The following is a 14,494-nucleotide window of genomic DNA, read 5'->3' as shown; positions in this document are numbered from 1 at the left end:
AGAAACTAATACCCAAACTGAAACAGATAAGATAGAAAATTTGAACAGATTAATTACCAACAATGAAATTGAATCAGTAATCAAAAAACTCCCAACAAACAAAAGTTCAGAACCAGATGGCTTCACAGGCAGTCTACCAAATGCTTAAAGAAAAATTATTATCTATTCCTCTCAAAGTATTCAAAAAAAGGAAAAGGAAAACTTCCAGATTCATTCTATGAGGCCACTATCATCCTGACACCAAAACCAGATAAAATTACTACACACACACACACACACACACACAGAACCAAAGGCCAATATCTCTGATGAACAGAGATGCAAAAATTCTCAACAAACTACTAGCAAATCAAATTCAATATACATTAAAAATACATTAAAATAATCATTCGCCACGATCAAGTGGGATTTATTCTTGGGATGTAAAATTGGTTCAATATTCACAAATCATTCAATGTGATATATCATGTTCACAAGAGAAAGGATCAAAACCCTATGATCATTTCAATAGATGCAGAAAAAGCACTCGACAGCATACAACATCCACTCATGATAAAAACCCTCCATCTTTGTGGAGGAAACATACCTCAACATAAAAGGCCAAATATGAAAAACCCACAGCAAACATCATACTCAAAAAGCTATGCCCTTTCCCTAAGATCAAGAACAAGATAAGATCCAGCCCCACCACTTTTACTCAACACAGCACTAAAGTGCTAGCCACAGCAATCAGACAACAAAAAGGAAAATAAGCATCCAAATTGGTAAGGAAGAAGTAAAATTTTCACTATTTGTGATGACATGATACTATATATAAAAAACCCTTAAGGGGCGCCTGGGTGGCTCAGTGGGTTAAGCCGCTGCCTTCGGCTCAGGTCATGATCTCAGGGTCCTGGGATTGAGTCCCGCATCGGGCTCTCTGCTCGGCAGGGAGCCTGCTTCCTCCTCTCTCTCTCTCTCTGCCTGCCTCTCTGCCTACTTGTGATCTCTCTCTGTCAAATAAATAAATAAAATCTTTAAAAAAATAAAAAATAAAAAATAAATAAAAAATAAAAAACCCTTAAAGACCACCAAAACCTGCTAGAGCTGATACATGAATTCAAAAGTTGCAGAATACAAAACCAATGTACAGAAATCTCTCATATTTCTATATACCATTAATTAAGCAGCAGCAAGAGAAATTAAGAAAAACAATCCTGGGGCACCTGGGTGGCTCAGTGGGTTAAACCTCTGCCTTCGGCTCTGGTCATGATCTCAGGGTCCTGGGATTGAACCCTGCATTGGGAAGCTTCCTCCTCTCTCTCTCTCTGCCTGCCTCTCTGCCTACTTGTGATCTCTGTCAAATAAATAAATAAAATCTTAAAAAGAAAAGAAAAGAAAACAATCCTATTCACAACTGCACCAAAAACCATTAAGATACCTAGGAATAAACCTAACCAAAGAAGTAAAATACCTGTACTCTGAAAACTACAGAACCCTTATGAAAGAAACTGAAGAAGACACGAAGAAATGGAAAGGCATTCCACGCCCATGGTTTGGGAAGAACAAATACTGTTAAAATCTCTGTATTACCCAAAGCAACCTCAGATTTAATGCAATCCCTATCAAAATACCAATTGCATTTTTCCCAGGACTGGAACAAACAATCTTAAAATTTGTATGGAATCACAAAGACCCTGAATAGCCAAAACAATCTGGAAAAGAAAAACAAAGCTGGGGGCATTACAATTCCAGACTTCAAGCTCTATTACAAAGCTGTAGTCATCAAGACAATATGGTACTGGCACAAAAAACAGACACACTGATTGATGGAAAGGAATAGAAAACCTAGAACTGGACCCACAACTATCTGGTCAACTTATCTTCGACAGAGCAGGAAAAAATATTCAATGGAAAAAAGACAGTCTCTTCAATAAATGGTTTGGGACAACTGATAGCCTCATCCAAAAAAATGAAATGGACCACTTTCTTACACCACACGCAGAAATAAATTAAAAATGAATTAAAGACCTAAATATGAGACCTGAAACCACAAAAATCCTAGAAGAGAACACAGGCAGTAATTTCTCTGACACTGGCTGTAGTAACATCTCTCTAGACATATCTCCCGAGGTAAGGAAACAAAAGCAAAAATAAACTATTGGGACTACATAAAAATAAAGCTTCTGCACAGCAAAGGAAATACTCAGCAAAACTAAAAGGTAACCTACAGAATGGAAGAACTTATTGCAAATGATATATCTGATGAAGAGATAGTATCGAAAACATATTAGGAACTGATACAACACCCCAAACCCAAATAATCCAATTAAAAATGGGTGGAAGACATGAACAGACATTTCTCCAAAGAACATATCCAGATGGCCAACAAAAGACACATGAAAAAATGCTCATTATCACTTATTATCAGGAAAATGCGAACCAAAAATATGAAGAGATACCACCTCACACCTCACAGAATGGCTAAAATCAACAAAAAAACAATAGGTGCTGCCAATCATATGGAGCAAAAGGAACCCTCGTGCACTGTTGGTAGGAATGCAAACTAGTGCAGCCACTGTGGAAAACAGTGTAGTGGTCCCTCAAAAAAGGTAAAAATAGGGTCACCTGGGTGGCTCAGTGGGTTAAAGCCTCTGCCTTCAGCTCAGGTCATGCACTCAGGGTCCTGGGATAGAGCCCCGTATCTGCTCTGTGCTCAGCAGGAAGCCTGCTTCCCCTCCTCTCTGCCTGCCTCTCTGCCTACTTGTGATCTCTGTCAAATGAACAAATAAAATCTTTAAAAAAAAAAAAAAAAAAAAAAAGGTAAAAATAGAGCTACCTTATGATCCAGCAATTACACTGTTGGTTATTTACCAGAGAATACAAAATACAGATTCAAAGAGAGAGATGTACTCCCATATTTATAGCAGCAGTATTTACATAGCCAAGATATGGAAGTGGTCCAAATATCCACTGGTTGATGAATGGATAAAGAAGATGTAGTATATGTGTATCATGGAGTATTATTCAGACATAAAAAAAGAATGGAACCTTGCCATTTGCATAGACAGGAATGGAGCTGGAAGTACAATGCTACACGAAGTAAGTCAGGACAAATACCAGATGATTTCACTCATAAATGGAATTTAGGGAAGAAAGCAAAGGAGCAAAGGGGGAATAAGGGAGACAAACCAAGAAGTTGACTCTTGACTATAGAGAGCAAACTAATAGTTACCAGAGGGGAGGTAGGTGGGGGCGTGGGGGGGGGCAGATCATGGATATTAAGAAGTACACTTGTTATGAGGAGCACTGGTGATTAAAATAAAACTTAGGGGCGCCTGGGTGGCTGAGTTAAGCATCTGCCTTAAGCTCAGGTCATGATCCTGTAGTCCCAGGACTGGGCCCTGCGTTGGGCTCCCTGCTCAGGGAGGGAATCTGCTTCTCTCTCTGCCCCTCATCCTCCTCATGCTCTCTCTCTCAAATGGATAAATAAAATTTAAAAATGTAATAAAAACGCTGTTGGTATTTTGATAGGGGCTACATTAAATCTGCAGACTGCTTTGGGCGGTACAGACATTTTAACAATATTTATCCTCCCAATCCATAACACACAGTATCTTTCCATGTCTTTGAGTCATCTTGAATTTTTCATCAGTGTTTTATAGTTTCAGAACACACGTCTTTCACATCCTTGGTTAAGTTTATTTCTAAGTATTTTATTATTTTTGGTACAGTTATAAATGGGAGTTTTCTGAATTTTCCTTTCTGCTGCTCCATTGTTAGTATAGAAATGCAACTGATTTCAGGGGTGCCTGGATGGCTCAGTTGCTTAAGCATCTGCCTTTGATTCAGGCCACATTCTCAGGGTCCTGGAAACAAGCCCCATGTTGGGCTCTCCGGTGAGTGGGGAGTCTGCTTCTTCCTCTGCCTCTCCTCCCACTCATGCTTGCAGTCTCTGTCTCTCTCAAATAAATAAAATCTTAAATCTTAAAAAAAAAAAAGGGGGCGGGGGAGAAAGGAAGTCTGATGTTTACTGCAGGGCCCACACCATCAAGAACCATGTCTCAACTATTTCTGAACCCTAGACTTTAGCTCACTAAAATTACATAGGTTCAAATTTATTCTTAATCACTACATAAAGTCAAATTATATTTAGTCTACTCTCAGTAGGCAGGGGAAGATACAATTTATTTTAAGAAGCTTTCAGTTAAAATAAAAATTTAAGTTAAAATGATAAACTTCAGGGGATATTCCTGGTCTATTTGGAGAACCACGATGTTCTTGGTAGCTGAGCTTATAATATGATGACATGTAACTGTATACAACTGAACATGTCTATTATAAATCATGATTCTTTCTCTTATCATTTCAGAAACTAGAGCCCAAATTCAAGCAGTGAGAAAGGACAGAGACTGCACTCGTAACTTTTCCTACATAAAACAGAGCACAGTTATGCCTTTCACATATAGAATCCACGAAAGAGGAGTTACACTATAATGACATGTTATAATATAAAGTATCCTATGTCTCACACAGCCATTTCATTGAATTGCTTTTAACGTAGATCCTGCTCAAGATGGCTAAGAAGTAACCTTTTAAAGACTGCAGTGAGAAATGTAGATGACATAAAGTCCTTTACCTCCATTCTCATGATAATCCTATTGTTTCTGGTTGTGATGCTCATCACATGCTGAAACCTCAAATCTCTGGCTTGCAGACCCAATTCTTGATATAAGTCAGTTTTCTTCTTTTCTATAAAAGAAATATGTTTAACAAAACAAGTGGGCCAAACAAATTAATGGAAGACGTTAGTATCAGAGCACCCCTCCCACCATCATTTTCTACTACCAGAAACAAGCCAAAAGGAGTCTTTTTAATAGCCATTGTTACCTCAAAAACATAAAAATTTGGTCAAACCCTAATAATTCTTTTTTCATCTTATTCATACTTCATAAAATTCCTTTGCATTTAGAGGTCTCTTGGGACCAGTAAAAAAAACCACAGCCACACACAATTAAAACTTACAATACCAATTTCTAGCTCCAGAGACAGGTCATTTTTAAAAAATACAGATTATACAGAACTACATTTCCAATGTTTTCTATCTTCAGTATTTTAAATCTGTGAACAGAGAATTCAATTTTCTTGGTACTTGGACTAATACAAAACAAGAAGACAGTTGGTTTTCTCACTAGATTCTCCCACCTGAAAACTTATTACCCAAGAGAAAGCATAATGGATGAAGAAACTCAAGAAGTGATTGAAGTAGCAGGTATAGTTATAGCGTCCAATCACACCTGCGACAGAGCACTAAGTAGAACGGTCATTTGAAGGAGATCATGGGCCAAAAATACCCCAAATTTCCCACCAGGATCTCAGCAGCAGCAGGAACAGGATCATGGGGCTGGAAGCTCATGGGAAATCTGAATGAAGCCTGCATCTGAGGTCAGAGAGTAAAGTGATGCTTAGTTTCCTTTTACAAAGCCACTGTCCGTAAGCACCATCAGCAGCAGAGTGCCATCTAGTGCCCTGTCCCTCCAGTCTTGTCCCTCATTGCCATCGCAACGTCAGCAGTATTACATAAATCTGCCTCAAATGTGGAACAGGAGCTGTACATGAGGACTAGGGTGTGGAAAGGGAGACTAAAAAAGTTCCTTTAACTTTCTGTTAGAGAGAAAGTGCTCCTGTTAAAAACCAGAAACCAATTCTGGGAGAACACGCACAGTTCAGGTGTTGCCAGTTCCAATTAGGACTAGTGGACAAACGCAGAGGATCGAGCTCTTTCAATACACCCCTACACACAGAGAATATGCTACTCAAAACACTGCAATTTCTTGATTTCCATGAGATTCACTCATTCACTGATTTTTAAAAAGTGGTTTATAAGATAATGAAAGACACTCACCAAAAGAAGTAACATTTCCTTCTTTGTCAAATTTTGTCTGAAGAGAGAAAATAAAAACAAAATATTATTTTCTCCCAAATGAGTATGCTCTTTATAGTATTACACCAGTTATGGTATTATGAGAGCTCCCAAACGCAGAAGTGCACAGGTAAGCCTTAACTGCTTCTTTAGGCTAAATTCGGTTATGAGTTAAGGGTTAAAAGAACCCCTTTTTCTTCTGCTAGGACAAATGTAACCTTTGATTAACTTTCTGTCTTGGTTCCCCCGGAAATCTGATAAAGGAGTATCAGCTGTGTTACTAGGCAACATTGCTCATGGTAAAAATGCCCAATGCCTGGTAGATTTCATGGGACAAGGAAGACTATGAAAGAATTACAGATAGGAAGCCATCCCTCTGCTTCTGCCTCGGGGGGGTGGCTTTTATAACTGGCCATGTTTCTTGCAGGAACCCTGCATGGGCCTTGTAGATGATTACAAGAGACAGCAGCACTAAAAGGCATAGGGATTCTAAGCTAAGATGGAACTCACACCCACCTTTAAGAACATCAACTCCTTGTACCTGAACTGTCAAACAAGGTCCAGAGAAGCCACTGGATGGCTGCAAGGACTTCTCTGGAAGAGGAAACACCTGATGCTGTCCTTCACATTTCCTATCCATTAGCCTTCTGAACAGAGTGAGACCACATGTGGCTTATCCTGTGACTCTAAGTACTGGAGGCTATGAAGTCTCTCTGGTAAGTGTTGCAGAATCAACAAAGATTTACAGAAAAGGCCTCTTCTAGCTTTTTGAAGAGAGGACATGAAGCAGAAAATATATTTATTTTCTGAAAATATATTTACTTGTCCACAAGTATTGAATACTTGTCAAGTTTGAATATGTGCTGGAATGTACTACTAAATTACTACTAAATTATTAATTATTAATTACTACTAAGTATGCATGTTCGGAAAGACTCTAAGGTATAGCTGAAGTTACACGTGCTGGGTCACTACCATGGGAATGTATGAGTGCTCTGTTAACAGCAACAGAAGAAAACCCCAGTGCATATTTGTAGCTTGTTTTTCTTGAGCAAAGATCAGTATGAGTACCATAAGCCATCACTGTTAAAGGCAAATTATATCAAAAGAAACTTTATTTTGTGTAATAGGCTAACTTTCCTCAAATTTATTTCACAAATAATGTATCTGCTGCAGAAAATTTGAAATAAAAATACATCACATGAAGTAAGATAAATTTTAGAGAAAACGATACCAGTATTTTACTGAATGTCCTCCCAGACTTTTCCTACTCATATATATTCATGTCCTACTTTTCTGCACTCTCTGCTCCATTTTCAACTCAACATGACTATTTTTGCATCTCAGTATTTATCTTCACCATTTTTCTTTAATGAGATATTTTCTGATAAAAAAATCATACAAACTGTTTTTTTTAAATGTCTATCTTGTAAAGTAACATCATGTAGAATGAGCTGATTAGCAAGCTCTCATTTCAAACAGTATTAACTAATTTTCTTTCTTTTTTAAAAATTTATGTATTACTTGTTTCTGGGGTACAGGTCTGATTCATCAGTCTTACACAATTCACAGCAAATAGTATCAACTAATTTTCTTAGGTGTTCTTGGTATACAATGACTTCCCCTGCAAAGAATCTTCTTTCAATATTTAATATTTGAATCTATTCTTAACCAAACTGGCCAAATGTTCTAGAACACTGAATAACAGTGATGACTTTCACATGTAATTCTGGAGGTTATGTTTTTGTATAGTTTATAAAGAAAATAAACTTATGTAAATAAGCCTATATAATGATGATGATGATGATGGCTAATATATATATTGAACGCTTACATGGGTGAGGATTTTACATACAGTGTGAGTTAATTTACAGCTCACAACAATTTGATAAGGTAGGCACTATCACCCCTAGTTTACAGATGAGAAAACAAAGGCATAAAAATGTTACCATACCCTGTTCAGGTCCACCAAGTTAATAGTAAGAGGCACAGCTGAGATCTGAATTTAGGGATGCTAGTTTAGAACAAGCACATTACTTTTTTTAATTCAACTTTTTTGTTTTTTGAAAAAAGTAAAGCCCAACAAAAAAGTTGCAAGAATATCTTACAACCAATTCCCCTGTGACTTTCATCTAGAATGCTAATTATTTTGCTAATATTTTTGTTAATATTGCTAATATTTTGCCCCAATGGCCCAATTTTTTTCTTTCGAGAATATGTGGTTGTGGTACACATTATTTCTTATTTTATTTTCTCCTGAAGCTTTTCAGAGACAGTTGCAGAGATCATGAATCTTCAAAGCATCCACTCTTAAAAATTACATTTCACTGCCTTCAAAATACTTTTGCATTTATTACATTGCATAGCACAGGGTCAATGGCTAATAGCCTTCAAGGACTTTACATAAATTCACAAGGAAATCTTGAGTGGGAAGTGCTGAGGTGTGATTTGAACCGGTTCTAGGATTAAAGAAAACCTCCAGTCAATCAATAGCAAAGTTTCAAGGATACTGTTAAGTGAATCTAGCGGACATCCCGGTCATTAGCTCGGCAAAACACAAAGAAGAAAGGACTTACAAGTATAATGATTCACTATAAAACAAAAAATAAGTATTATCTTGGTGGACCAGTCCAACTCAGTTAACTCAGTAAGTATGGGAAATACTTCATGTTAAGTTATCAAATGTACCATACATACTCACCACAGTAAACACTGGGGCTACACTGGCCAAAGTGGCTTGAGAGACATCGGAAGTTCTAAACCGATGCATTTCACCTGAAGAATAAATTAGAGAATTCTCTGTAATCATACAATAGATATTAACATATGGCTACAATATAACTGTCCTATTATATGGTCTTCAGATTACTTTACTATTTTTTGGAAACCTTTTCCTAGAGGAAAAAGAAACACTCTTACTTGCTAATGTTAACATCTGTTAGGGATTATGTTAAGATTTGGCAGGGAATGCTTTTTATGTTAGATTTGGCAGAGGAAGGCTTAGACGAGGTACTACAACAACTTATGGATTCCAAACACTTTTATTCTAAGTATTACTGGTATCTCAAAGTCAAATGAACAAATACATAACAGTGTTCTGAGATGAAAATGTTCATCTTTTTTGCATAATTTAAGAAGGCTCTTCATGAAAATTATACTGGTACATGTATTTTAGAAAACATAGATCTTAAAATACCACCAGTTTTAGCATTCCAATATTAGGATTATTTGACCTATAAATTATGAAACCTAGATTTTACTTCCATATTAGCTTTTCCACATGACATAGTGACTACTTTTGAAATAGGCCATTGAACTGGAGTGCAGACCCCCATGAACTGAAGAAAAATCCTTCTTTGAAAATCAAAATTTAAAGTGTGATTAGAGACTGAGTTGGAGTGAGTTCTAAGTGTAATCATATAAATTTAATTACTGACAAAACATTCAAAATACTAAACATAAAAGCAATGGACAGAAAGTGTAAAAATATTACCAATTATTTTCTGCTTCCAAAGTAATCATGCTGACTCCATGGAATGTGCAGATATATTCTCATTTCCGATCTTATTCCTTCCCGTTACATATAGTGTCCCATCTGAGGTTTGTTGTTTCTCAAGTTAGACAGTCTTTCTCCAAGTTAGATAAAAATGTTTCCACTGAGATTCATTTGCTAATCAGCCACAAGTTAGATACAATGTTTCGGGATTCTGAATCTCAGTGCTTGTCTTAAAACAGCAGATGGGCTGAAACTGGGCTCCCAAGAGTTATTAAAGGAGGGAATTTGGGGCGTACCCCAGTTCAGACTCTCTGGTGAGCGTGGGGAAGGTGGTGCCGTGACTTAAGACTTTTGAGCATAAAACTGAGAAAACTTGAGAACAGCGCAATCCTTTTGAGAGCTATACATTTTTAATGTCGCCGGTTTCTGGGCAACATGAGCACCTACATTCCGACATTTGTGCAAATGTTGACATAGCATCAGGCTTTATCATTTGGCGAAGAAATAACTAACGCCGATTCCTCCTCCTCCCCACTACGCTGACCCCTGCAGCTTGCTACGCCGTCCGTGAAAACAGATTTCTCAGGAGCAACTGTTACTATGAAATCCTTCAAGTGCTCAGCCTCATCTACAGGTGCTTCCCCATTCCTTAACTGAACTGGAAAAACGCATCAACGCGCAAAGGAGGAAAGACTGGGAAGAAAAACACTTAGATAAGGGTTAACCTGTCTTTAAAAACAAAAAACAAAGAACAGACTCTTCGCATAAGAGCGCTCCAGCGGGGAGATCTGCAGCGAGGACGTGAGGGCCCCAAGGGGTCACTACGCACCGGCGGGTCCGCACTGGGGGCCTCCAGCACTCCCGCACGGGCGCCACAAGGGCAGACCCGGGTCCGAGGCCTGCGCGGGGTAGCCACGGTCACGCCGGGTGGGGTCGGGCGGTCGGGTCGGGGCTCTGGGGACACCGCAAGACCTGCGTACCAGGCTGCGGGGCGGGGAGCGCAGTACCTGCCACGCGGGGCCGAAGGGGTGCGCACAGGGGCGCGGCCCGGCTCTGCCTGAGGAATAGGGTCGCGCGGCCGCAGACGACAACGGGGCGCGCCCCAGGGGTCAGGCTCCGGGCCAGAGTACACAGCGTGCGCCGGGGCAGCCCCACGACGCTGGGCAGCAGCCGGCTCAGGCTCCGCAGGAATTCCATGGCGCTGGAGCGAGCAGAAGGTTACCCTAACGCCCCAGGCCTTCATGCCGGTCAGCGGCTGGTTCGCCGGCACCGACGCGACCGGCGCGGGCGCTTAAACGTGCGACCGCCGCGTACTGAGCATGCGCGGGCCGCGTCGCGCCTGCGCCTCCCCTATCGCGCATGCTCGGAAGGTGCTTTGCGGGCGAGCTCCTTGCGTCCCGTGGCCAATCAGAGTTCGCGTCTCGTACCTGGAAAGGGCGGGGGACGGGCTTGGACTGGCGGGCGGGGCGCGCTCACCTGTGCGGCGGGGGATGTGGGACCTAGGTCTGACCCTTGCGCCCTTGGAGAGGTCAGCCGTACGCGGGAAGGGTTATCCCTAGTAACTAGTATTTTGAAGAAATCCCGGGCTGGGATCATGCTTTGCAGATTCCGGAGGATTTTCATACAGACGATAAGATGCGCAAATGCCCATTCCTGACTCAGTTTGTATTTAAATTTAGTGTAGTAGAAACAATTAACTGCACTACGGAATGAGGGACTAAACTTGTGCGGCTGAGTATTGAGGAACATAAACCCACAAGATTTACACTCTGTATTTAATCAACTGGAAGACAGTGTGAATTTCAAGGAGTCGTTTAACACTATGTACCACCAATAAAGAAAAAATGCTTATAAATTATGCTTTCTAATTACACCATTTCCAGACTCATTCCAATTTTGGTCTTTAAATGTGAAAAAAAGAGTAGGTTTTAGAAGTGATTAAATACAGTATACATTTTTAAAAAGATTTTATTTATTTATTTGACAGAGATCACAAATAGGCAGAGAAGCAGGTGGGGGGGGGAGCAGGCTCCCCGCTGAGCAGAGAGCCCAATGTGGGGCTCGATTCCAGGACCCTGAGATCCTGACCTTGAGCAGAAGGCAGAAGCTTAACCCACTGAGCCACCCAGGTGCCCCTATATGCATATTTTTAAGTGAGTTAATAGACTTGTCCCTTCTACAGTAGTGACAGACATGAGTTTCACAGATTTCCATTCAATCACTATGTATAAACACAGCTAAGGAAACAAAACAGAGCTTTCTCCTTTTTCTCTTCTTTTTTTCCCTGTAGGGTATTGAGAATGAAGCTGAATTAGGAAACCAGTAGACAGAAGACTTCACAGAAGACAGGATGTTTGATTTTAGCATTGAGAGAAAAGGAGAACATAAAGCATTAAAATCTAGAAAGAACCTACCTGGTAGATTTTTCATTTTATTAACAGCTTCAGTGATGAAGTGTATTTTCCAAAAACATGCCTTCAGAGACCACTCTATGACATAATGTGATAATTCTTTAAAAAAAAAAAAATAACCCTAGCTCAGTGAGACAGCTCTGTTTAAGATATCCTTGCAAAGTCTTAGAAAAGCTCTGGGACCGAGCTAGACTCATCGTGTTGCAATTCATATCAAGGATCTGGAATTTAATCTGGGAAGGGTGGGAGCCATGGGGTGACTTCAATGAGCAGAGAAGTAATTATCTGATCTATGTTTAAGTGGATTGTTCTGGCTATGTGAGGAAGAGATTACAAAGAGTTAAGTGTAAAGATAGTGATGATGGTGTGTGCCAAGGCAGGTGATGGGGAAGGGGAGACAGGCTGAGTTTGCTGCTACATAGTGAAGACTGAATTGACAAGATTTGCAAGAGGGATTAAGTAAAGAGGCGACGAAGTTGATTGCAAAATATTTTGCCTAAACAACTGGGCAGTCATGATGCCATCTATTAGAATGGAAGAAGTTTAGTTGGAGATCAGTTTATGGGATGGCATTTGCTTCTGCACATGTTAAATTTGAAGGCTCTGTTAAACAGATGTCTAAGCAGAGATATCAAGTAAACAGTCTGGAGTTTTGGGGAGATGTTGGTGGTAGACATATATATTGGGGGCCATATAGAGGTATTTAAAGTCATAAGAGTAAGATCTCTTAGGAAGTGAGACAGTAAACAGAAAAGTTCTTATGATTGAGCTTTAGATCCTCTAGCATTTAGTGGTTAAGGACAAGAGATGGATCCAACAGAAGAATATGAAAAGGGGTGGCCAGGAAAGGAGTAAAATCAAAGGATGGAATCCTTGAAGCAGAAGAGTTTCAGGAATGAGGAAGTGCTTAATTATGTCAAATGCTACTGACAAGGAAGCTGAGAAATGAGCATTGCCTCTGTTGGAAGTGACACTTTGGAGTTTCCTGGTGATCTTGGTAGGAACAGTAGAGGGGTAGGGAATGGGATCTGGATTGTCATCTTCCTATTCAACCCAAGCCATGACAGAATCCCAGAAGTCTTTTGCACCTGTATAACAATTTAGCCTTCAGCTTCTTTAATCCCGTTCCTTAGCTCTGGAGCGCCAAAGCATGTCAGTTGCTTCAAACCAGGCTCACTCTCTGGACTGTGTTCTCATCCAGAACTGTTTTGTTTCAGAAATACCAATAATACACTCTCTGACCCTAACCTCCTGGAGGCTTTATACCCACTACAATTCTAGTCTCCCATCAGACCCCTGCAAGCTCTTCTCCCTTCTCTATCTAGCCCAGATTATGCAACTCATCATCTGAAACCACTATGACTAGTACTTGGAACACATGGCATTCATGGGGTGTAATCATAGAAGACACTTTATTTTTGTCCCTGCAAACCTGCTGAGTGGTGCTAGTCCTTCTCCGGCCTCTTAAAAACTTGGGTGGGTTCCATGACTCTCCTGGTCTCTCAGTCCTATGCTCTCTCCAGCATCAATTCAGTAATTGAAAAGGTCCGCTCCATATACTAGTTTCAATTCAATAATTTGCAATATCAGACCCTATACACTAATTACTGCAGCAATCTTCATTCAAGAAAAGACTTGATTCCTCTCTTCTTGTTGAGCCTGGAGGCAATGAAGAATTTTTGGTGTGGCTGGAGATCCTAGTCACCTCCCCCAATCACTTCCCACCCCCTTTCTTATTCTGTGGATGCCATTTCTGACTTGCTGGGGGCAGTGAGGCCAAGTAAGAATGAATGGAACATTTTTACCAAAAGATGGCATCATGATCTCTACAGGCAGGGCAGGTTTTAAAGCTGACTTCTTTGTGGGCTGGTCCAGAGTTCTCTGGAAGCCCTCCCCCTCCCCTAGGCCTATCTGGTTGCCATTCTTTTGATATGAACAGTGACCCTCCTGATCATTTACAGAGTCTACCTTTTTTTTTTTTAATTTTATTTATTTGTCGGATAGAGAGGGGGGAGAGAGCGAGCACAGGCAGACAGAATGGCAGGCAGAGGCAGAGGGAGAAGCAGGCTCCCCACTGAGCAAGGAGCCTGATGCGGGACTCGATCCCAGGACGCTGGGATCATGACCTGAGCCAAAGGCAGCTGCTTAACCAACTGAGCCACCCAGGCGTCCCCAGAGTCTACCTCTTCTTGCCTCAAAGGACCAGGTTTCTCTCTTCCCCACATGCTGCTCTTTTGGACAGGATACTTTAAAAAAAACAACCCAGACTGATTTTTCCCATGGTCTATACCCTAGGATTCGTGTACCATTAGAGGGAACACAGTTACTTCCCTGGCATAGAGCTGCTATCTATCCCCTGCTTAGGTATGAGTCTCCGTGACCTTTCTAAGCCCTTGGAGGAATCTTAAGAAGTTCCACTCACTAGACTTGAAGTGAGTGGAATCTTTCTCTGGAAGATTTTCTAGATTTTCCACATAGTGTATGGCCTTGAGTCGACAGTCTTCTAACCCTTCTAACCCTTTTATGTCTTCCACTCAGATGCTAGGTCCAAGAGTTGTGTAATGGCTCCTGAGAATATTCTTTTTGAAATTTACATCTGGTGATTCATCTGGTAACGGACTATGGTGCTTCACCCCCCCACCCCCTTGACACCTCAGTATAAACACTTACATTCCTCAGAAACCT

General features: G+C 40.5%; 1 protein-coding gene across 3 annotated transcripts in view; it reads right to left on the bottom strand.

Moving 5' to 3' along the window:
• The window catches only part of MRS2 (magnesium transporter MRS2), a 37,322-nt gene extending 26,606 nt beyond the window's left edge, over window positions 1–10,716 (bottom strand). Inside the window, exons 1-4 of one of the 3 annotated variants that reach the window (XM_059179478.1) lie at window positions 10,406–10,716; window positions 8,604–8,677; window positions 5,885–5,921; window positions 4,619–4,731 (exon numbers count right to left, since the gene is read on the bottom strand). In XM_059179478.1, coding sequence (XP_059035461.1) covers window positions 4,619–4,731; window positions 5,885–5,921; window positions 8,604–8,677; window positions 10,406–10,595 — 414 coding nt within the window. In that variant the 5' untranslated portion in view covers window positions 10,596–10,716. The other 2 variants (XM_059179479.1, XM_059179480.1) reach the window with 2 other exon arrangements.
• Window positions 10,717–14,494: the final 3,778 nt, after the last annotated feature.

Source organism: Mustela lutreola, chromosome 6 (genome assembly GCF_030435805.1).
Source record: "Mustela lutreola isolate mMusLut2 chromosome 6, mMusLut2.pri, whole genome shotgun sequence".
NCBI classification, from domain to species: domain Eukaryota; kingdom Metazoa; phylum Chordata; class Mammalia; order Carnivora; family Mustelidae; genus Mustela; species Mustela lutreola.
The sequence above is the reverse complement of the archived record's forward strand: the minus strand, read 5'-3'. Positions and strand labels throughout refer to the sequence as shown.